The 24929-nt window shown below is 37.1% G+C and overlaps 1 protein-coding gene across 17 annotated transcripts; it reads right to left on the bottom strand.

The window, feature by feature from the left end:
- Positions 1–1585: 1585 nt before the first annotated feature.
- On the bottom strand, positions 1586–22836 carry LOC104596959 (uncharacterized). 17 transcript variants are annotated; one of them, XM_088897612.1, is made up of 8 exons: positions 21551–21687; positions 20668–20819; positions 20401–20461; positions 15165–15239; positions 14953–15048; positions 14766–14864; positions 2412–2514; positions 1586–2030 (listed from the first exon to the last, which is right to left on the bottom strand). In XM_088897612.1, exons 4-8 carry the CDS (start codon positions 15189–15191, stop codon positions 1759–1761), a joined length of 597 nt encoding a protein of 198 aa, XP_088753738.1. In that variant the 5' UTR covers positions 15192–15239; positions 20401–20461; positions 20668–20819; positions 21551–21687; the 3' UTR covers positions 1586–1758. The 17 variants fall into 17 exon arrangements, with proteins under 17 accessions (XP_088753738.1, XP_088753739.1, XP_088753741.1 ...); XM_088897613.1 differs by having other exon boundaries at positions 15165–15209; XM_088897615.1 differs by having other exon boundaries at positions 20668–20784.
- Positions 22837–24929: the final 2093 nt, after the last annotated feature.

Here is a 24929-nt window from a genome sequence, read left to right as displayed (position 1 = left end):
GAATACATAATCAAAATTTGACCAAAGAATTACATCAATTACTTAAACAATGAAATGCAAATACAAAGAAACAACAAACAAAAAATAAAATTTGTAAAATCTTCCTAATAATTCTAAAGTTTTCGAGAAAATAAACAATCAAGCAGTAATTTCAAACTCGAACTTGGAGAATGGGACTCCAAATCACTCGAACTTGGAGAATGAGACCCCAAATCACTCAAACTCAAACTTGGATGGAGAATGGGATCCCAAATCGCTTGAACTCACACTTGGATGAAGAATAGGACCCCAAATCACTTGAACTCGAACTACGAGGAATATTGCTTTGAAGATGGAGCCTTCGTAGCCAACCACAGTTTGAATCGATAGAGTTGATGCTTCCCAGCCAAATGAAGTCGATACTTCCCAATCTGAAGTCGTTTGAATGGATGGAGTCATTGCTTCCAGCCAAGCGCAATTTGAATGAATGGAGTCAAACTCGAACTTGGAGATGCTTCCAACCAACTGCAATTTGAATGGATGGAGTCGAACGAACAAAATATGAATGCTCTTTGGATTCAATGGATTCTATTTTTAACAAAATGGTAATTTTGTCCTAAAAACTTTATGTTTCCTCCCATTCCCTCAATTTTCTATTATTTTTAAGACATTGTCAATTGATCAAACTTGGTCAATTTTGTTGCAAAAAGTCCATTTTTTAATCGAAAATTTTGTCAAACCTGCATGAAGGTTCAAAATATCGCAACATATCGATCCGTATCGAACGATACGTATCATTCCAACAAGAACCCGCGAAACGTGTATAAATCATTCGTTCTGTTTCTTTTCGTACGTATCGGCCGATACGAGCCAAAAACAGTCTAATGCAGTTCAGATCCATATCGTTAATCCATATTTAATACTGAATCTCTCATTAATGTCATTTATTTAAGTCTAATTTCTCTTTCATTAATTAGCCAATTACTCCAAGGCAAATTTAAATTTAAATTTGAATTTTAGCGTTTACTTCAATTTCTCTCATTAATTCCTATAATTAATGATCCCCTATCATTAATTTTGTTTTCTTGGTGTAAAATTTTCAAATTTTAATTATAACAAGATTTGAACTTTGCTCAATTGATTTTAACAACCACAAGTTCGCCAATGAGCCACACATATATGTTTGCTATGATTATATGCATTTTTAATTTTAAATAAACTCACTTTTCTTAATGAGTGACAAGTTTTTATTAATAAATGCTAAAATTAATTATTAAAATTTATATACTAATAAATATTAATATTAATTATATTGGTTTTTGAAAATTGACATTCACATTTTATTTTTTATTTTTTGTTTTTTTACATTTTAATTATTTCATCATTTTTCATCGATTACTAATTGTGTCCCAATATGTAACTTTATATAAACCATTAAATTATGATTTTTCACATTTAAATGACTTATTTACAATCATATAAAATATATAAATATAGTTAGTAATATATTTTTAAGATTTATTTAAATTTTTTACCATATTTATGCACATCTTGATTTTTTGTCTGTATCCATACATATACAAAGCATATCCTATTTCCCTAATCGGTTATTTGTATGTATAAGACCACTCACTGGCTTTTGATGCCAGTACCAGCATGTATTTCAATTTCCAATACAGGAATGTACATGTAAGTATGTAAGATATGTACAAAGCTAAATGTTCTAATGTAATTACACACTTATACCATGAGTTATCTACAAAGCCAAATGTTCTAAATTTACATGTCTTCTGGCTTCACATCCCACCGCCTCTTGCGAGTTCTGTTAGAAGCCCGTCCAACATCGACTCCTGGGCGCCTCAATGCATCATCCATTGTTTGGAGGTAAACAATTTCCTCCTCATCATCACTAGTGATCCACCCATAATAGGGTCTTCGCCTCTGTTGTGGGACACCAACCACAGGTGATGGTGTGCATTCCGAAAGAGCCATGGAAGGCAAGGTTGTTTCGATCAATAACTTTTGACCATCCAGCTCTTGAGAGCCTTCTTCTGCAAGAGACGGGTTCCAGAAAGAGCAAGAGAGAGCTACTCATCAAGGAAAATAACTACATAAATTGAAAAGAAGGAAACCTGAGATACCATCTATAAGGATAAATTATGAGGATGGTGACCCATTTGATTTCAGCATGAATGCATGATAAAGTGATTTCATTGGCAGACCTTTGCATATTCACTCCGTGTTTGACATCACTGGGTTTCATCGAATGTTCCATTTTACCAACTTGTAATCCACACAAACAATGACAACAGGGCATCCAGTCACACATTGGGAACATCTCCCCATGAATCTAACATACATGTACGGGAGATATCCCCAAGGTGCGGTTAGATGCTGTACAAAGGAAACAACAAGAGGTGAAAAATCGTCACCTATTCCAACTTGCATTACACATTGAGGTTCGATGGACACTAGTTCAGCTTCAGCATCTTTCAATGATTCATCTTTCTGAACCTGAGGATATAGTAAGAATTCCTATAAAATTATTGGTGAGTCTTCACTAGTTTATGCACAAATAACTACTACATGTAAAGCACACGTGTACGCAACATATTTATGTGAGAATCCAGTTGATGTGATCACCCAGTGGCCAGTGGTTACCAAACTAAAACTGACAAAGAAAGAGAGTAGCACCAAAATTGGAATACACTCTGTCATCAATCATACAAAGCCACAAAGGCAAAAGACTCAACTGCTCCATGGCAATGGAGACATCTGCTCTTAGATGTGAAGGAATTAGCTTCTTGCATACACTCTGTTTCTTTCTTTGCATATTAGGAGACAGTTTAATGTATTAGCTCATATATTGGCTGCATGGTGTTACAGGCCAGAACTTGAGGATGAATGGGTTCTGACCCCACCAAACTGTATCCAACATCTTTTAAGTAATTAAAGTTTTTTCGAAGCAAAAAACACCAAAATTGGAATAGGAGAATCTGGATATTGAGTAGAAAAATGAAGGCAATGCAAAACTGTTTTGTCATGACAAGAGTGAAGTATGCTGTTATAAACCAACAAAGTAAAAATAGTGTATCACTATCTAAAACAGAAATTGACCAACTATAAACAAAGCACAAAAACCAGACAAATGCGGACTGAACTTCAAAATGTGCAAAAGGGGTACCAAACTAATGTGCACAATATATTCATGATATAAACAGACCATAACAAACATTCATCCTAGTGTTTTCAGCAAATAAAAATAGACTTCATCCTAACCAGAGATTACTGATCAGAGAAGTGAGAATGGACCAACTGGAGAACAGCTGAGCAGTTAGAAATAACCTGAAAACCAATAGAGGTGCAACAAACAAAAGAACATCACAAAAAATCAATGATATAGTGACAGTCTTTGAGGAGCATCACTATATCTACATTATAAGTAACATTTCGTTGTGAAAGTCACTAATTACAACATTACTAGCGATGGTTATAAATTAACGTCACTCTACATTGTAGGACCATCACTGAAAAAACCCAAAAAAAAAGTATTTATTGTTAAACAGTCAGTAAATCAAGTATTTCATTTAGAACTATTAGAGGTCAAAAAACAAAAAAAAAAAAAAACAAAAACAAAAAACAAAACAAACAAAAAAAAAAATCCAAAAAGGAAAACATACACGTGCGCAATGTGTTTTTTTGACTTTTCTCACCCGCCCTTTTGCTGTTTTCAGCTTTTCTATTTTCAACTTTTCTTCCCTTCCCTTCTACTTTCTCTTTGCTGCAACTGAAGCATCTTCTTTCTCTGTAAAATTCTCAAATCCTACTTTTTTTTTTTTTATAAAATTTCTCAAATCCTACCATTTCCCTTCCTCTTCTCTTTCCTACAAGTAAACTTGTCACCTGAACCCTCTCTCCTCTCTCAAATCCCCACCTCTTGCTCCTTTATTTCTCATTCCATCTCTCTCCCTTGCTCTATTTCTTTTTCTCTTACAACCCATCCCTCCCTACCACACTCTTTCGTTCACTCTCTTCAACAACCTCCCCCCCTCCACTCTCCCTCACCCTGCCTCCACTTAACCATGAAGCCACTACTCCGTAGCCTACCGTCATGTACAGAAAGGAGAGGATAAAATTCACGAGTCTCAGACACCTTCTGAGACCTCTATGTAATTGATCGAGAAAGAAAGCAGCTCCCACCCTATATGCACTGGACTCTACCTAGTAACAGCTTATTTTGAAAGTTATTATTGATACATAAATGATAAAACTTGATAATATGTAAATATTTTTTTATATCCAAGGGCAGAATGCAGAGAACAGGCTTTTTTTAATTAGAAGTTCCTTCCCAAAATTCCTGCCAGAGTACTGCCACGGAGTAGTGGCAGTTGGGCTTTTTTCTCCCTTTCATCTTTCTTTATGTGTTCTGAGGTATTTGGCAGTTGGGGTGGTTTTTTTTATTGCAGGATCTGCTTTGGGCCATTTGTTTTACATATACTTGGAGTAAATGCCCCAATTGCATGTTTGATTCAGCTTTACTGCACCTACCTAGCCATTCTTCTAAGCTCCAAGGTGAGGCAAAATTTTCACCTTGCATATACTTTAAATTTGGTGTTGTTCTGTGTGAAAAAAAAAATTACAAATGCACCCAACTAAAAGTAAAGCAGGCTGTTACCCTTTATATTGAATCCCTGCTCTTATATTTTTATTTAGATAAAAATTGCAGATATGTCTTACTTCTCCCATTTCCACTAGTTTTCTTTTTCTTCTATGAAGTTGAAAACTAAACACCTTGAGGGCCATAATCTTGTAAAGCGGATCTTAGCATGACAAAGAACAAAAGCCTCCTAACCATGAGAGTATCTATTAATGGTAAAATGAACAATTACCAATAAAAAAATCGTAGAATGTTAAGACAATCTTCACTTTGGAAATAACATAGTTTGACAAAGAAAGGCTAATCTGTTTCCTAATGATTCAATTTGGTTCCTCAAAAATAGGTGATAAAAGGAAGGCTTTGGGGAATCCTATAATCATTTTCTAAAATACTTGAAGGAATTTCCAACTTTATCTTACTCACTTATTACTCCCTGGGGAACTTATGGCAGCATGTTTAAAAACTATCTATTAGAATCATCCAGCATTACAGAAATCAACCTATAAGTTATAACCTCAAAAAATAAAAGACTAGAGATAGAAACCAATTCTATGTTGCCTAAGTGATTGAAGAAAGGCATGCTGAGAAATTGAAAGAACAAATATATACAGCACAGCATATAGAATTTTAGTATAAAATCAACATCAAAGGACCCCTGAGTATATAACCTAATATAAAATCACTTTTAATAATGACATTTAAGGCTACCTATGTATTTACTCATGCCATTTGGCTTGATTTTAGAGTCATTAGATGGACAAGGAAATTAGCTATCCATCTAGACTAAGGCTGCATTTGGCATTCCTTATTTTAAGGAAATTAACTCAACGTTCATAGGGGCATTTTGATAGAATAAAGGAGATAAGTCCTTAAAATTAGGAATGCCAAATGCAGCCTAAGACTGCAAAAAAATGGAAGTTTGGGTTTGTGGATTTTGGAATCATTTATTGGGTGTTAATTTTGGGTGTAGGTTGAGGCTCCTCTTGTATTCTGTTGCAGCTCAAGAAGCTTGAGTTTGGGGTTGGATTCATCAAGGGATTGTTGGACTTTGTTTTTGGGTGTGTAGGCTGTTACTGGTATTTTTTTTCTTTTTCCTAGGTGATTTCTTGTCACCTGTTTGTCTTTATTATCCAAAAATATTTCAGATTTTCAATGTCTTACCAGTGATTTAAAAGGTGTGCCTAGGCACACAGGCGAGGTGCATTTTAGGGTAGGCGCCTCACCCAGGTCCTAGGCGCAGCCCTTTCAAAAGGTGCACGCCAAGTGCGCCTAGGCGTGTGCCTGGTGCGCCTTTGGAAAATTTGACGCTTTTTTGCTTTTTTTGTGTCTAGCAGCTGGGCCGGGGGCGGAGCCACGTTAGGTCTTAAATTCTTAGTTCTCACAAAAAAAAATGATGATTTTATAGTTTTAAGTTTTAACTACTTTTTAACAAGATATTTTATTAGAATGAATGAATGAACAACATTACCAAATAGGGGGTTCTCGAAGCTCCAATTCGAGTGTGGCACAAAGGCGGCTCGTAGAATAAGGAATGTAATATGTTTTACATCACATTAGCTACTAGAAGTAATGCAATTGAGGAAAAAAGAGATTGTGGGTTTTATATGTATGATTTTATTTTTAAATTCTCATTTGAATATGCTTTACATGTTATATTTATGTATTTTAATTTTAGATAATAGGTTTTTTAAAACATTAATTTTAAAATTCAAGTTTATATTTTTATTAATATTATGTTTAATAATTTTTTGCATTTTTTTGAATTTTTTGGCATTTTTTTTTGTGCCTTGCTTAAAAAGGCACACACCTCATAAGGCGCAAATTGACCCCTGCGCCTTGCGCTTTTAAAACAGTGTCTTACATGATGGAGTGTTCTATTGGCCACAGCAATCATCTATACACATGCTGGAAGATTTATCTTTAGGGGAAGCAAAAGTATCGTCCACTGCAGTCACAGAATACGACCAGTCAAAGCCAGAGATAGCTTTGCCATCTGGTGGTCCTCAATATTCAGTTGCTCCCACTGCCCCAGCCTACAGCTACGGGTTCATGCCATCCAAACCAGGGAACCAGCTTGCACCATTTGAAAGCTCTGAACCTCAGGCATACGATGTCTCTCAACTTCCAAGCTTTATGATAAGCCTTCAGTTCTGTCTCTATGTGGCCCTTGTCAGTTAAGATTCCAAATTGCTGTCTTGGTCCACCCTTTTTTTTTTTGAGTTTTTACCCTTAATAATTTTTGTTTCTTTTTTTTACCACCAATTTTGGTTCGAATTGAAATACCTAGTGTTCAGATTTCCCCCCATCAAATCTTTTTAAAAGTTAAGAATTGTTTGGCAACCACAATTTTCCACTCAGGTTTAGTAGCAATTTGATCCATCAACAGGCTACTATACCCAATTTTACTGGCCTGGTGCAGATACTGGCGGCAGGCAGATTCTCTCCCTTTCTTGCACATGGAGCTGTGACCAACTACAATGGGAATACTGCAGTGTTATCCCCACAGACTGGTCAACTACAAAAGGTTTGTTCTTTTAAAGTTTTTTTTTCCTCCATGAGGCTACACAACGGGAGGTAGCCCATGCCCCAAGCCCATAAACCCCTCAACCCAGGTGCAAGCGGGAACCAACCCCAAGCCTCCGATACAACCAGCAGGATATTTACCAACCAGCCACTTGGCGCCTTCCTGGTATATGTTAAAAATTTCATATATACTTTTTTGAAAATAAGTTTATTACTTTAAACATACACTGGAGGTGTATTTTAAATTTTCACATGAGAAAAAAGGAGGAAGCAGGGCATCAAAGGGCAAGAGAGGTTCTGGGGGAGTTTATGAGCAGATGGGAATTAGTTGGCATCCCTCTTTTGGGAACAAAATACACTTGGACAAGCAATCAGCAGGAAGCAATATTAGGAAAACTTGACAGATTTGTAGTTTCAATAGACTGGGAAGAACAATTTGGCCAACTCTCTATGGAATCCCTTCTTCGTCCTCTTTCAGATCACATGTCAATCTACTTGGACAGTAACGGAATCCCACTAAACCATCTCCTTTCAGATTTGAGAATCTCTGGCGGGGAAAGGAGGGCTTTGTGGGTCTGTTGGAGTCTTGGTGGTTCAATTTTATTTTGAAGGTTCAACAAGCTATATTGTTAGCAAAAAATAAAGAGCCTAAAGGAGAAGATAATGGTATGGTGGAAACTGGTACGTACGGGGGTGGAAATAAGAAAGAAGGAATGTCCGGATACTATAATTGAGGTGGATAAAGCTGAAGAAAATGGACAAATCTCGGAAGAGGATAAAAGCAGATTTTGATAAATTAGTGTTTCAAGAAGAAATGAAATGGAGGCAAAGATCAAAATGCCTATGGATGAAAGAGGGTGATAAAAATACCAGGTTCTTCTATAAAATGGCAAATGCTAGAAGAAGAGAAAATTTGATAAAGAGGCTGGTCATAAATGGGGAAGAGGTGGAGGAAGCTAAACTTAAGGAGGCAGCAATATGTATCTTCTCCAACCTCTACAAGGAAGAATGGAAGAGAAGACCCAAGGTAGACGGTTTGGAATTCAGTAGACTATCCAAGGAACAGGTGAGGAATTTATAGGATGTTTATTGAACAGGTGTGGAAAGCAATGAATGATTTGGAATGTGATGAATCTCCTAGCCCAGATGGTTTAAATATCAAGTTCTTCAAGAAATGTTGGGGTTTTTTGAAGAAAGATATCATGCCTATATTTTCAGAGATTCAAGCTTTGGCTACTCTAGAAAGAAGTCTAAACTCCACTTTTATTTCCTTGATCCCCAAGAATAAGGGGTTGAACAGCTTAAGGACTTCAGACCGATCAGTCTTATTGGAAGTGTTTATAAAATCTTATCCAAACTCCAAAGTGCTGGAAAAAGGATAAAACCAGTCATGAGTTATGTTATTTCGGAGTTTCAAGGAGCTTTTGTTGAGAGAAGTCAGTTGACGGATGGGGTTTTAATAGCAAATGAACTACTAGATTCCCGGTTCAGGAGCAGAAGAGCTGGTTGTTGTGTAGGATGATGGTTCTAGAAAAATCCTACTATCATGCAAATTGGGATATTTTGGACTACATTCCAGGGAGCATGAATTTCAGTTCTAGGTGGAAGAATTGGATGAAGGTGTGTGTTACTACTCCTTCCTTTTCAGTGTTGATTAATGATGTGGCTTGCAATCACTTCAGGAGTTCAAGGGGTTTAAGACAAGGTTATCCTTTGTCTCCCCCCATTTTTTTTTCTGTGTGATGGAAGTTTTGGGGAACTGACTTTGAGAGCAGTGTTGAGTGGTTTTATGAAGGGTTTCACGGTGGAGGAGAATAGAGTAGAGATTCCTTTGTTACAGTCTGCCAATGATTCAGTATTTTTCTGCAATGATTCTCGAGAGCAGTTAGACTGTTTGATGGCAACATTGTGGTGGTTCAAAGTGGTTTCTGGACTGCATTTGAATGTGCATAAAAGTTATCTGGTAGCAGTAGGTGAGGTGCAAGACTTGCAACTTTGGGCAGATTTTTGGGGATTTAAATTCCCAATAAAATATCTGGGAATGCCCTTGGGGGACAAATGCAATGCTAAGTCTATTTGGGAACCAATTGTGGAGAGGATAGAGAAAAGGTTGGCTGGGTGGAAAACAAGATACCTATGAATGGGGGTAAACTCACCTTAATAAAAAGTGTTATACTTCTCTACCTGCTTATTTATTATCACTTTATCCAATTCCAGCAAGGATGGTAGAAAAATCATTTATTAAAATAGGGAAAGGTGTGTAAACAAAAGAAGAATGGAGGTTTGGGAATAAGAAGACTAAGAGAATTGAATGGAGGTTTGGGTATGAGAAGGCTTGGCAAGTGCTTTTGGAGGTTCAGTCAACAAGGGAGTTTTTTTTTTTTTTGTGGAAAAGAGCACTTCAAGCAAAAAATAGCACGAGAAATGAGGGGTGGGATCCAGGTGAAGCAAATTAGTTGTATGGCTGCTTGGTTTGGAAAGAAATTGAAAAAGTTGGTCTTTTCAGTAACGCAATTGAGTTTGAAGTGGGGAGGGGAACCATGGTCAGGTTCTGGAAAGATTGTTGGTGTGGGAATAATTCGTTAAAATATGATTTCCCGGAACTTTTTGCTGTTGCTGTTGATAAGGAGGTAAAAGTGGCAGACTATGTGCAGTTTCAAAATGGGGAATACATATGGAATCTACAGTTCAGAAGAGATCTGAATGAATGGGAGATTGAATCGTTTGGAATGCTACTTCAGAAGCTGTACAGCTTGCAAATTGATTGGAATTCAGAAGATAGAAGAGTGTGGTCAGAGAATAGTAAGGGAGATTGAACCGTTTGGAATGCTACATCAGAAGCTGTACAGCTTGAAAATTAATTGGAATTCAGAATATAGAAGTGTGGTCAGAGGATAGTAAGGGTCAGTTCATGGTTAAATCTTCTAATAATAAGTTGACTCAAGAGGAAGAGCAGGATTTTTCCTTCAAACATAATCTGGTGCAAGCATATCCCATCAAAAGGGGCTTTTTTGGTTTGAGCTGCCTACTTGAACAGGATCCTTACAAAGGACAATCTGATTAGGAGGGGAATGGTGATCGACTCACCAGAATGTGTGCTTTGTATAACAGGGTTGAAGAATCAAGTGATCATTTGTTACTGACTTGCAGTTTCACCTATAACAATTGTGCGAGAGTGTTTTGGGATCTTTGCTCTAAAGAGTTGCTGTCCAGCTTCAGTTGAAGATTTTGTAAAAGGTTGGTGAATCCAATGCTTGAATAAAAAAAGGAAAAGCCAATTGGCAAACAGTTCCAGGAGCAGTCTTTAGTCGATATGGCAGGAAAGAAACACAAGGCTGTTCCAGAGCAAAGGGTGGCAGGAGGAAGAATGGCAGAAAATTGTGGGAAGCTGTTATCCTGGGCATCAGCACACTGAGTATTAGACAGATCAGTCCTTGGTTCTCTTTTGGAAGTTGAAAATCTTTTTGTAATCTCAAATGGGATAGTGGTCCAATTTGCTTTGTATACCCCCCCCCCCCCCCCCATTGTACAGCCATGTGGTTGTACTTGGTTATTTTTCTGTTTCAATGAAATGATACTTTATCTCTTCTCCAAAAAAAATATTTCAAATTTTCAAATTTTACTAGGAATTCTGTTACATGTGCACATAATCGTCTATACATTTGAAAGTGATAAACATGAGTGTCAAATTTGTGTAGAACATCAAGAATAGGTAACTAGGCATTATTAAGAAGAAAACATATTTTAAACATCATCATATTGAGGATTTTGTGCAGATTTATTAGTTAATTTTGTTTATTATTTGTTCAGATAGGGAGTGGGGACCACAGCACACTTGTTGGGACCCATTGGAGTGATGTTTTTAAGTTTTTTATTGAGATTTTGTGTTAGCTGCCCTATAAGGGCATATTAGTCATTGTACTATTTTTTTACTTAAAGTATAAATACCAATGGAGAGGGCGGCCAGATAAGATTTGCTCTTTCTTTCTCAAACCCTTCTCTTCTCTTTCTCTTCTTCCACAAGAAACACTACTTTTCTTTTCTTCTTTATAATTTTTTTGATTCAGAAGATTTCTACCCTCACTTGTGTGCATGGAGATCAAGCCAATAAATAATTGTATAAATCCATTTTTAACATAGTTGTATGAATCCTGTTGGATACATTACTTTTAGAAGACGAGGAAAAGTATTTTTTCCAGGGACCACACAGAGATCACTAGTTTGAATGGTGGACCCTTGCAGATATATTATGTTAGGCAAAGGACTTTGGAGATGAAAATCCCATCCTTTTCAAGAATAACTTATATGGTATGAATGATCCTTGACTGAATGCTTCCCCTGTTTGTGCTTATTTTATATCTATTAATTTGAAAGTAGGTTGGGAAGCGTTTGCTAGGTTGGGCTGGCAATGGTTCACTATTGGATGACTCTAGCTAGGATGGGCTTGAAGACCTGCTGAAGCAAAGCCACCTAACAATGGATTATTTACTATGGAGGGGTGCATTGGAAGGAGGGCACCATCTTACTATGATGCTGTCATGAGAAGTTTGAGCTTATTTTATATCTATTAATTTGAAAGTAGGTTGGGAAGCGTTTGCTAGGTTGGGCTGGCAATGGTTCACTATTGGATGACTCTAGCTAGGATGGGCTTGAAGACCTGCTGAAGCAAAGCCACCTAACAATGGATTATTTACTATGGAGGGGTGCATTGGAAGGAGGGCACCATCTTACTATGATGCTGTCATGAGAAGTTGGACTGATTACCAATAAGTTGATAGTCAGTTGTAATGATTTTCTTTTATAGAAAGGAGAGTAAAAAGGAGCGGAAAAGAAGAAGAAGAAGAAGAAGAAGAAGAAACCAACTATTTTGGGGAGTTAATTGAAACCAACTATTTTGGGGGTTGTCTTCCCAAGATAGGGAGTTGATAGTCAGTTGTAATGATTTTCTTTTATAGTGACAGACATAAAATGTCACTATATAATTGGCAGAGATGCATATTTCGGGGATTTTTGTGACACCATGAACCATCACTATAAGCTTTAGTGAATAGTGACAGTCAATAAGCATCACTATAGATGTACAGATAGTGATGTTTCTAAAGTTTTTTAGTGACAGTCAGAAACCATCACCATAGAACAGTTTAGTGATGGTTTGCAAGGAGCATAATTAATACCTTTGTGTCAGTCACACAAGTGATCCTTTTAAGACCATCACTGTAGACAGACAGTTTTAGCATGATATAGTGACACTATAGGAAAATCACTATATCCCAGATTTCTTGTAGTGGAAGCAAGCTTGACTGACTCAGTAAATCAAAACGGCAACAGATGGTGAAGATGTGTGTTGTAGCAGCAATAATTCTCTGTAGCAGAAAATGAAATCCAGTGAGCAGTGACTGCAGCACTGAGGAAGATGCAGTGCAAGTGATATTGACAACAGCACACCCTAATTGACATCAATCCCATGATGGTTCTAAAAAGCAGCACAAACTCAATGGACAAGGAAATCTAAAAACAGGACATGAAATTCAGACCAATCAGTGATCCAAAAAACATCAAGATAAACATTGAAAAAGTAGGAAATAGCTTGGATGAGTTGCAGTAAGCCAGTAACAAAAGTGAAAGCCCACAAGCATAACTATGAACACTGGCAGACTGAAATCACTGATTATGGGTAAGATTAGAGAATATCAAAAGGAAAAGAAAACCAGATTGGGAAAGCAAAGAAAACCAAAGGTTATAAGCTTGAGCAGAGATTCAAAAAGATAAGGAAATACTTACCTATAAGTGGTAGTAAGGGGCTGTTTGATAACAGCTTAAGTAGCTGGACTAAAAACTTATTGCTTTGTCTCTTGGTGAACAAGTTTTTAAGGAGGTAATGAGTTCCTTAAAGGCTGAAGCTGAAGTTGGATATATTATCACCCCTCGAATGTTTTATTATTTAATTATTTTATTTACTAAAAGACAGAAATAAGTCATTCAATTCAGTAACTTCAGCCATTATCAAACAGTTCTTAAAAAACACTAAAAAAAACATTGATCCAACTCCAGTCTTTGAGAAAAGCTTTATTTGTGATTCCCGAATGTAAAGTCCTCCTTTCATTTAGAATGTAATCCCGGTGGTATTTCCTCAAGAGCCAAACGACCCAAACCCTAAATCCCCTGCATGGTCTCAATACAGGTCTCTAGGACAGCTTGTCTCCAATCCTCAAATGCTAAATCACCCTTTGTTTTTTTTTTCTTTTTGGAATAATCTTCTTTCCAATTACAAGGTTGTGTTTCCTTTAACTCATTCCATGCCAAAAAGAAATATCTCCTATATGGATAGATTTAAGAATTTGCATGTAGTGTTCCCTATTTCCACTAACTCTATAACCTGATTCCATGCCAACTAGGTGCAATAGCTAGCAGCCAATGGAGAAACCTAGTAATTTGTTACAAATTTGTTCACATTGCACCCTGTAAATTTATGTACCTTAGCTGCTGGTGGGAAGTTTTATTAAGGCCATGTTCATTTAATATCTAAATGCCTCTAAATTGTGAATGCTGAGTTCTGAAAAACGACAATTGACCATTTTAACATTGGATTTGAGAATGTTTGTTGACAACATCATAATATAATAATTGATAATAATTATTAAAAAAGGGCAGCCCAGTGCACGAGGCTCCGCAAATGCAGGATCTGGGGAGGGATGGATGTAAGCAACCTTACCCCTGCACATACACAGAAGCTGTTTCCAAGATTTGTCCCTGGTCACCCAGGTCGCAATGGAGCAACCCAACTATTGCACCAAAGCCCACCCTCTGATAATAATTATTAAAATATTTGCTAATTACGTTATATTAATAATAATAATATTCTTATAATTATTATATTATTATAGTAATTACTTTAATAATCAATTAATCATTAATAAATAATCATTAAGTTATTAAATAATTAATTAATAAACAATTAAATAATTGAGCATTCTATTATTATTATGAATAATTTATTAGAACCCATATTCCACATGGGTCACACCCAAAACAAGTAGCCATGTAGAATACAGGTATAGATATAAAAATAGAAAGGCAAAACGAATAGTAAATGATGAAAGTTTGGAGAATGATGACATATCCGTGCAATCAGTCTCATTGCATAAAGTTAGTAGTCAAACACTCTTATTGCTAAAACTTTTAAGTATGAAGTAGAGATAAGAGTTTTTAAGAGGAAACAAATAGAATATAAAAAAGACATAATCATCAATGAAATTAAAACAAAGTTAGAACAAGGAATCCCTTCCAATTCCTCCATTGCCATCATTGACTCTAAGAGTTGTTGTTACACATATAAAGCGAGCAAAATCAGATTGTATTACCTTAAATCTTAGAACAGCAAAAGAAATCCACAGTCAGTGTTTTAAAAGTGCAGTGGATGGTGTGAAACTGTGTAACTGAAAGCAAAGATATGTGGATTGTACCAATATTTTTCAAGCAATCAGAGGAAAATGCAAAACCTCCAATGATCCTCTTACTTTGGAAGTGATTGCAATGGTGCCCAAAGATTGTGGAAGTTCTATAAGATGAGATACTAATTAAAAACAAAATTGACAAAGAAAAATACCACAACCCACTGCTTCTCCTGTTCTTCCAAGATTGTATCAAGTACAAGCTTGTAAGAACCCTCTTCAATGAAGGGCCACCCATCATCTCCGCCATAAACCTGAAAATAACCTTTGAATATTAATAAAAGCTCAAAGGAAAAGAAGTTCAAAGAGAGGCCATTAGGGAGAGAATTAAAAGAAACCTACCTTGAGGAGGTTTTTCACTGTGTTCCTAACTAGGCTCTTAGAAAACCCCATCTGAAACAAGGCATCAACTGCAGCATCCATACGTTTTAGACCCACCTGCAAAGCTTGTCAGTCGAGAGAGGCATAAGAACAAGGAGAAAAAGAAAAAAAAAAGAAAAAAGTTCCAAAAATAGCAATTGCGAAGCAATGAAGAATGGATAGAACTTTCAGACCTTTTTGTTTCTCCTTCTCGGTGGCATTGCTGACCTTCTACGTCACTAGAAAACAGAAACAGGACTATGAAGAATCTAGGAAAGCATATATTGAGTCCATAAGTGATGGTGGAAATGTAGGTCATCTAAATAGAGGGAAACATGTTGAAAATGTCATACGGAAATATTTTTAAATTATAGACAAGGTGAAAACATTATAAAATATGCACATATATGGGATGCATAGTTGTCAAGGCGCCCTTGCAGGCTCACCTTGCCTAATCAACAAGCAATTTTGTACATTGTGTTATAAAATACTTTTATATTCTTAATTTTTTCAGATTAATAATTATAAAATAGGCATCATTTTTTTCTGATAAGCTATAAAATAGACATTATTAAACTAAAATATTCATTCTGTGTGCTTATATACTAATTTCTTTTTATTATTTTCTTTGTTAGGGTTTAATCAACACAAACATTGCTAAATGCTGTATTGAACCCCAAAAAACTTCAAAACCTGAACCAATAAGTAAGGAATAACATAAAACTTTTTTCCTAATCAACACATCTTCTTCCCCCACCTTTTCTTTTCTTGTTTTCCTATAACAAAAATAGGGGTTCAGTCCCTATATTTTTTGAGCTTTCTTTTCTTTCTTCTTTTTCTTCTCATGAATATGTTGATTTTCTATACTTTAACATGAAGTTTATACTTTTCCTATGAAAATTATGGATAATTATTAAGGAAATATGGTTATGTAACCTAGGGAACTACCCTAGGATATATGCTTTTTACTTAAAAAAAATCCATTGCCTAGGCAACTAGACGACAAGACAGCCCCCTATCACCTAGCCTCGCTTTGGCGCCTTGAAAATTGTGATGGGATGATATTTTATGGAATGAAAAAAGACAAGCAGATAGACCCTTTTAGTTATTACTAGTAAGTATGCACGTGGGAATTCTGGATGGTGATAATGATAGTAATAATGTATCCAAATTTTTTCTATAAAATTCATTTATTTTTTATTTTTTTATATTTTTTGTTTTCCACTATTAATCAGATGCAAATTGCAAAATCTGAATCTGATTATGTAAACACCTCATATTGAGCTGCAAAGTTTTGGGTACCATTGACAACCTACCTACTTGGTTGGATTCTTCTTTTTTTGTAATGTTTTATCTTCTTAATGTTTTTTTTTTTTGTTCATTTATCAAAACAAATGTAAGATTTAAAGAGGGAATTGAATGAGGTCAAAATTGTATTTCAAACTATATTTTAAACCTCACAATTAAATAGGGATTAAATTCAAAAAATGGTATTTTAATCAAAAGAAAATTCCACAATCTTATTCATATTTTTAATAGTAGTGTAAATATGGAGTTATAAATGTGTTCAATTTTTTCTATAATTTTTCTATTTCTATGTGTGTAAAAATAATACTGTTATGTACACTTATTTTTGTTTAATATGATAAACATATGATATTATACATGTGCCTAATTGTTTTTTTTGTAAAACTTATGTATTTTTATATTTTATTAATTTTTATTATTTAATTATGACATCAAAGGTTGACAGATTTGACCCAAAAGTTGAATTATTGATCTCCACTAAACAGGAAAATAATTTCATTTTTTGTTAGTTTTAGATTATTTCATTTTCATCATCAATAAAAATAATTCTTGTTTATTACACTTATTTTTTTTAATTTGATTAATAAAAATATCATAAATGTGTCTATTTTTTCTACATTTTTGTAATTTTCTATATTTTTTCTATTTAAAAATTTTATTATCTAACTATGACTTCATAGGTTGACCAATTTGATTTAAATGGTTGAATTGCTTAGTCATCACTTGGGTAAAGAATGGTTTTGTCTTTTGAGTAAGTTTTGAAATATATGGGTTTATATTGTTAAAAGTATTGGACATAGATCTAATTAGTAGCATTTATTAGTGAAAAAAAAAAGCTTAAATATAGAATTTAATGAGAGAATGGGAGTTAATACCTTAAATATAAGAGGTAATGAGAGGAGATTAAATGAGGTGAAAATCATTAATTGAAATTACATTTTCAACCTTCATAATTAGATATAGACTAAATAACAATTGTGGGCATTTTTGTCTAGAAAAGTTTCACACTCTCATTCATACTTTTTATAATAGTATAGATCTTGTTCCAATTTCCAAACCATCAAACAAAACCAAGAAACTAAGATCTATAGACAAAATAGTTAATATAATATACATACTATTTATCAAAATATATATATACACACACATTAAAGGGAAAAGGGAAAGAGGAGGCACAAAATGGAATCTAAAATGGGCTACGTGGATAGTCTCTCCTTTCAAAAAATGGTATCTATATGGTGGGAGTGCCACTCGTGCAAAGCCATTCTCCTTTTATTTTATGTGTTTATCTACTAACCGTGTGGCTTTCTCAAAAAAGACAAGGTGTGTTTGAAACGTGTCTTCCTTCGGAAATTTTCGAAAGAAAGCATTGCATGTCTCGGTTCTTGCCTCTCTCTCTCTCTCTTGCTCAACAAGCTTCTCCTGGGTTAATGTGTTGAGGGGGTCTTATGTTTTCTGTTTTTCTTGGGGGTTGTAACTGTCCAAGGAGAAACATTAGTACAGTTCTTGCAAAAGTATTTTCCTAACTAGGTACTGTCCAAGGAGAAACATTAGTGCAGTTCTATGCAAAAGTATTTTCCTAACTAGGTTTGATAAATTGAAAACTTCTTGTCCTTTGTCATATTAAACTAAAAATCAGCTCTCAGGTTTAGGTTGGGTAGGCTCCAAGGTGCCTGGAAACAGATTGAGCTGTAGGATGTAGAAAAGGTTCTCATGTCTTTAACAGATAAGCACAGGGCTGCTCTTTTCTCAGTATTGTTATCAAGGTGATTTATGGGCAGACACCTAGGCTATATGACATTTTTTTGTGGGTAAGAAATTCAGGTATGTTGCAACTTAACCATGTCTTTTGTACATAACATTTTATACTTTAAATTCCTTTCCAAAGGCTAGCCCTGTAAGTGTTGTCAAGTGGATCTGTTTTACAATCAAGGGATCAGGCTTCCATAACAGCATAGGATTACACTTGCTATACTCAAGGGGTCATTCTTGATATAATGATAAAATTTTGGGGTGACAACTCAAGAACATAGCCTTGAGCCAGAGAGCAGCCATTTTGTGTAAAACATGCAGCATGTTGGGTCCTTGAACAATCCATCCCTCCCTATATCTTGCATATTAGACAGACCAGTATTGGGGAATGACATTTTTATGCTATTTGGCATTGCTTTCATTGCACTGTTGATATTTTATTTTTTCATCTTGTATGTTTGCTAATTTAAACTTAAACTAACATGAAGCAACTTTGGGCAACTGTCCATATACCCTGATTGGTTTTTATTTTTATCGTTAGATGGTTTGAATATTAAGTGATTAGCTAATGTGCAACATTACTACTGATAGGCCTTGATAATGGTTATTTTCAATTCTAATAACCTAACTATCAATAGCAGGCACTGTCATCCTCAATTCTAATAACTTAATTATCCATGCAAGAAACCAGCTCTTTCTGAAAGGAAGTAAAACAGTGGGCCTTGATATGATTAATGCGATTCAGGAATTGGATTGGCAGAATTTTTTTTGGAAACTTTAGGCCATGTTTAGTCCGCTGCCACAGGCATCATTCTTTCAATTCTTACTGAATAACATGAGAATCTTTGGTTACAATATTCTTGGCATGAGCCTCATTCATTTTAGAATGAAAAAAAGAGTTCATGGCATAAAAATTGAGCCAACTTACAGCATGAAAAACAATGATGCCTCATATTGCTCATTTTCATTCTTCGAAGAAAGCTCTATGCCAGCAGTCACCTAGGTCTCAATAACTGCCAGCATAGTTTTTACCAGTGGATGGCCAGCGACCTGTTGTAAAAACTTATGCCAATAGACATTAACAGTTGGTCATCTGCTAGTGAAGATCTAGGCCAGTGGTTTATGACCGATTTTATGAGAAATACAAGGCTCGATTTTATGATCTTTACCATATTTTATGATTTATTAACATATTATCTTTATTGAATATACTATTATCAATTTTATAAAATTGTTAGATATGTTGTGCTTCCTCATATTATTAATTTTATTTTTAATTTTGCAATTTTTAAATTCCATTTATATTTTGAAGTTCTAAGCTCTTTCTTCATTTGCACAACTGCCTACTCAATTCAACAAACTAATTTCCTTTTAATTAGTCTCAAATAGGTAATCTTGCATAAATGTTCTTTTATATTTTCTCTGTGGAACCAAATGCAAAAGCTTTTCTAGTTTCTTGTCTTTTCTTTTTTTTATATTTTATGTTATTGATGTGCGACCCACATGGTTGATTTGTGTTTTGTTGGTGTGGATCTTGCATGTTTCCACTATATATCCACTAATGAGTATTGTATGTATACCATATTATTGTTTTGGTTGATGAGAAAAATGAACGAAAATGAAATTTGTAACCAAATAGGTTCAAAGTTTATTCTCATCCTTGCCACAAAAAAGAATTAATTTTTTTTTTGGAAAAAAAAAAGTGTTTGGTTTGTAGCAACATTTTCTCATTTTGCTCATTTCAACCCATTTTTGTCCAATGCTAGAACTTTATTATTGGAAAGAATGAGCAAGAATGAGAGTTGAACCAAATATGGCCTACTGCGTTGATGATGCTGAAAGCTTTTGTTAAATATCAAGTCTGTTTTGTAAATAGAGAGAACTTTCTAAAGCAACTTATTATGCATGTATGATGAATAAGTATGATGACATGACATCAGAAGTCAGTTTAGGGTATGGATGTAAAGAACTTATTATAAATGATAAGTTATTTATATATATCAATAAATAAAAACAAAAATGCTCATTATAAATGATAACTTCTTTTTTTATAGATAAAGAAGTATAAATAATAACTTCCTGAATGCTCTATCTACACATCTTTGTTGAACCATGACAAATAAAACACACCTAATTTTTTGTATTATAAGCAATTTGTTGTCGTTTAAAGTAATATCAATTTGTTGTCGTTTAAAGTAATATCATCTTGCATATGACGTTTACCAAAAAAGAAAAAAAAATCTTGCATATGAAAAAGATAAAATGAAGCTAGATGTAAAAGAATGTAATTAGAGATGCAGAATGGACAATAGATAATATGAAGAAACATTTCAATTTGGTCGGAAAATGAGAAATAGAGAAATTAAATACCTGATTTTGGCGCTTATACTTTAAGCATACAAAAGCATAAAAAATCAGGGTTTTAACAACACTACAAAAACAACAAAACAAAAGAAAATTTAATCTTTTTGAGTAAGACGAAATTACATCTCATATGTTCACGCTTCCTAGCTTCAAAAAGCCACAAATGCATATTAGGAAAAACCATAGAAGAGTAGCCCGTGTAAATGAAGTTGAAGAACATCGGTGGTAATGGAAGTGAGAGAATGAGGAGATATTTGAAAGAGAGTTGCTTACCCGATATTCTGGGGTCCACAATCCAAGGATGGAAGAGGAATTGAAGTACATATGAGAGATTATGACGTAATAGTGGATTTAAGAGGATGTGTGTGTAAGCTCCCGGGGCTCATATCTCTGAGGAAGTCGCAGAAGCCAGCTATTACTCAGAGCTGGAGGAAGAACGACGCCATGAAAGAAGAAGCATTCGGAGATGGAAAGAGAAAAATAATGGAGTGAAAGAGTACAAAACTATTTGGGCACTCCATATATTATTACTAAAAAGCCGATGGTGTCCATCTATCAATAAACTTATAATACCACATCATTTGGGTAGCAATGTAAATTTGATAGACTGATGAAGAATTTAGTTGCTTTTTGTGTCTCATTGTTGCAGCGCGTAATTTGGAAGCTGCCTGAGTAGTCTATCAGAAGCTATAGTTGTTTATATTGGTTAAGTTTGTATAGATTCTTTTGAATATTTGATTGAAGATGAGAACAGTAACTCGAGCTGCTCGTCATGTTCGGGCTGCTTCATGGCTTCGTGAAAGAGATAGTTTTCTTAGTAGTTTGTCGAGAAAGCAAAGAACTTTGGTCAATCCAGTTCCAGTTAGTACCAACTGAGGATCGCATATTGATGAAATCAGTGGATACTCACAAGCCATTATGATATCAAGAACTCTGTGCAGCCCTGCTGCCAGAGACACCAGTTGAGATTTGTATTCCTACTACATCAAATAGGTGCGGTTTTTTTCCACAGTGGAGGAAAACCCGGCGACGATCCTTCCGGTGATGGCCGGTAGTGGGTTCCTCCCCTTCTCTATTTTGTAGTGAAAGAAAAAAAAAAGTGCCAAAGGATGTGTGTGAGAGAGAGAGAGAGGGATGAGAGAGACGGGGACATTACCTCCGGACGGTGTGACTACCGAAAGGATCGTCGACGCCGGAGAACTTCTGGATTCCGAATTCAGTGGAGGAGAGTGAACACGTCGAGAGCAGGAATGGGGAATGGGTGAATTTTGGAGCCGTACGCATGAAGAGGAGCTGCGAGGAAGGACAGTTGTCGGCGTTTGATTGTATGAGGCGCTGATGCGACTCAGCAGTTTGGGCGGGAGATCGGGAGTAGCCATATGCCCGAATGGAATTCGACATCTCTCACTACCAAAGTCCATTTTTCTTGTTCGCGAAGCAAGCACCGCGTCGGCGCGTCCTTTCGGCTCGAATCGATGAGTTCAAATCTGCGCCCCACCACTTCTCGCCCCACACATCGAGCGTCCGCCACTTGTCTATTCGCACGCGGTTAATATTCCCACGTGCAGGACTAACGAAACGGTCGTTAACTTGTTCCGTGAGCCCCAAAACCCTCATTTCAACATTTCAGCCCCTTCAACCGATCCCTCGTGCTTAAACTGGCCGTTCCCTGACCCCGTTCTTCTCCCCTTCACCCGAGCTCTCCTACTCCGGCACCGGCGACCGCTCCGGTTGACGACTCCTGCCCAACCACATCAAGAACCTATGCAGCGCTTCCGATCGGGTCTCTATTCGTTACGGGAGGGAGATATCTTTCGACAAGACGCCTCTCTTCCACTTCAAAATGCATCGCCCCCCTTCGCCGAGATTTCAAATTCTATGTTTAAATCCACCCCATGTCGATTTCGATTTCAAGGGCGACTACTTGGACGATATAGATGGAATCTGTAACAAAGGCGGCAGGAACAGTTTTCTCATCAAAGCTGATGATGATGAAAAAGAAGACGACTATGGGGTGACTGGGATGATAAACAACCCTCTGAAATGTTTCCATGCCAAGAAGAGAAAGGGAATATTGATCTCAAGGCTGAGAAGTTTACAGCTAACTTCTATGAACAAATTAAGTTGCAGGGACAGATTTCATATCTACAATACAATGATATGCTAACAAGAGGTGCAAGTTAATGAAAAAGAATACTGATGATAGTGATATATAGATACACAAGTGTCTATAAATTTCCTGTATTTTTTCAGATTTTGCTGCCTTCTTTTGTTCTTTTTCTATATAAGAGTTCTTGCAGCGTTGTAGTAAATACAGTGTAGAGGCTCTGTTTTCAAGTATCAACCGGCCGGAACCGAGTGTTTACGGTGCCAGAATACGTGTCGTATTCACAATATGAATGGATTGACGTAACAGAATCACATAATCACCGTCTCTTTGTGAGATGTTAAACGTCAATATATAATTGATAAGGGCGGATTTGGCCCTCCAATGACATTGTGAGACCTGGCATCTCATGTCAAAAGTGGAGTCCCTTGACAGCTAAACAGTTCGAGCTCGCCACAGGCAACTCGTCATCATGCAGCATACAGACAGTTCGCCATCATGTAACCTGACACATCAAAACAACTAGGTGACACCCGGGACCACTTTGGCAACAACTTGCCTTTGCTAAGTTGATGGTATCCCACTAGGCGCGGCCTGGCAACCTAGCCCTGGTGTGACCTGGCCCTGCCACGAGCTGGCAGCCTTGCCCTAGCGTGACCTTGCCCTGGCACGAGCTGGCAGCCTGGCCCTGGCACGAGCTGGCAGCCTGGTCCTGGCACGAATTGGCGGCCTGGCCCAAGCACCGACCTGGCGACCTGGCGGCCTGACACGGGCGCCACCCTGACAACCTCGAGGAACACACCACCGTACCCCGCATTTTACGGGATTGTGACTTATAACGGCTATATTAACTCACCCACTCCCCAGTTCTGACGAGAAGGGACAGTTTTACCGTTTGATGACATTTCATCCACCTAACACGCAAGCCACTCCCATCACAGTTGGGATCCAGGAACTGCTCCACCTAATCCATGAGGACTCTAGTATATAAAGACCTCACCCCCCAGGGGCGAAGGTATGCGAAAATGAGGCAAAAAAGGGATAGGTAACCTCTGCTCTCTAACTCTCTCATTCTCTTATCATCTTCAAGCTCTCTACTACTATACTGCGCCAACTTAGCCATCGGAGTGACCTCACCGGATAAACACCCCCGGGTTCTCTGATTTGGTTCTCGCAGGTCCCTCAGCTCCCGCCGCTTACAAAGATGAGCAGATCATCGCCAACGGGGAGTAGCCAGTTCAGTTCCCATCGTTATTGGTAGTTAGATCACCTCCTGCCGGTAGTGGTCGGTTTGCACTACACTAGGGAGCTCGTCATCAAGGTAGCTCACCTCCAGGCAGCTCATCAAGGTAGTTCACCACCAGGCAGTTCGCCACCAGGGAGCTCCACTTCAGCCTCTGAGTCATAGGCCACTTGGGAGCAGACGTCACTAACGAGGTACTTAGCCAAAAAATTGACACATCACGAAAAAATGATACGTGACCAGAATTGGTTACATTAATTGGCGTCGTCTGTGGGAAACACACTACAAAAAGCTTACTTCTCATCCTACAAAAGCTAAGTTCTTATCTTACAAAAAGGCTAAGTCCTCTTCTCCCTAAAAGTTAAGTCCTCCCCTTTTTAGAAACTGAAACTCTCGCTTTATAGTTTTCATTTTTTATGAACTCAAAGACTGTTTAAGGAGCTAACAGACTAAGTAGCCCTGGCACGGCTTGGCGCGGGCGCCGACCTGGCGGCCTAGTCCAGGCACGAACTGATGAATTGAAAAGGCACTAGCCTCAGAAACAAGTAAGCAAGCTCTAGCTCTCATATTATGATTTATAGCTCGCAATCTACTATGAGAGTACAGACTTAGCCATTGGAGCGACCTCACCGGGTTGGCCATCCCGGGTCCTCTGACATTTAGTTCCTTGCAGGTCTCTAAGGAGCAACGAAATTCATGAGTGGACTACGGGTCCCTCCCAAAGCCTAAGGGCCACAAGAAGACCCAGTCGCCTCTACGGCATGGGCAAAAGTTCAGGAGCGGACTACGGGTCCCTCCCAAAGCCTAAGGGCCACAACAAGACCTAGTCGCCTCTACGGCATGGGCAAAACTTCAGGAGCGAACTACGGGTCCCTCCCAAAGCCTATGGGCCACAAGAAGGCCCAGTCGCCTCTACGGCATGGGCAAAACTTCAAGAGCGGACTACGGGTCCCTCCCAAAGCCTAAGGGTCACTACTGCTGAAAGACCCAGTCGCCTCTACGGCATGGGCAACACTACTGCTGAAAGACCCAGTTGCCTCTACAGCATGGGCAACACTACTACTGAAAGACCCAGTCGCCACTTCGGCATGGGCAAAGTTCAAGAGTGGATTACAAGTCATTCCCAAAGCCTAAAAGCCACAATACTGCACAAGACCCAGCCGCCTCGCCGGCATGGGAAAAGTC

The sequence above is a fragment of the Nelumbo nucifera genome, chromosome 2, assembly GCF_055504915.1.
Source record: "Nelumbo nucifera cultivar China Antique chromosome 2, China Antique-T2T, whole genome shotgun sequence".
NCBI lineage: Eukaryota > Viridiplantae > Streptophyta > Magnoliopsida > Proteales > Nelumbonaceae > Nelumbo > Nelumbo nucifera.
This window is presented reverse-complemented; position numbering and strand designations above follow the sequence as displayed.

Coding starts and splice junctions, on each gene's coding strand:
- LOC104596959 (XM_088897608.1), bottom strand. CDS start 21,795: ATGTCGAATTCCATTCGGGCATATGGCTACTCCCGATCTCCCGCCCAA. Junction 15,202..21,550: donor GGTAGTCACACCGTCCGGAG/GTAATGTCCCCG, acceptor CTAGTGACGTAG/AAGGTCAGCAATGCCACCGA. Junction 15,049..15,164: donor CGAGAAGGAGAAACAAAAAG/GTCTGAAAGTTC, acceptor CAAGCTTTGCAG/GTGGGTCTAAAACGTATGGA.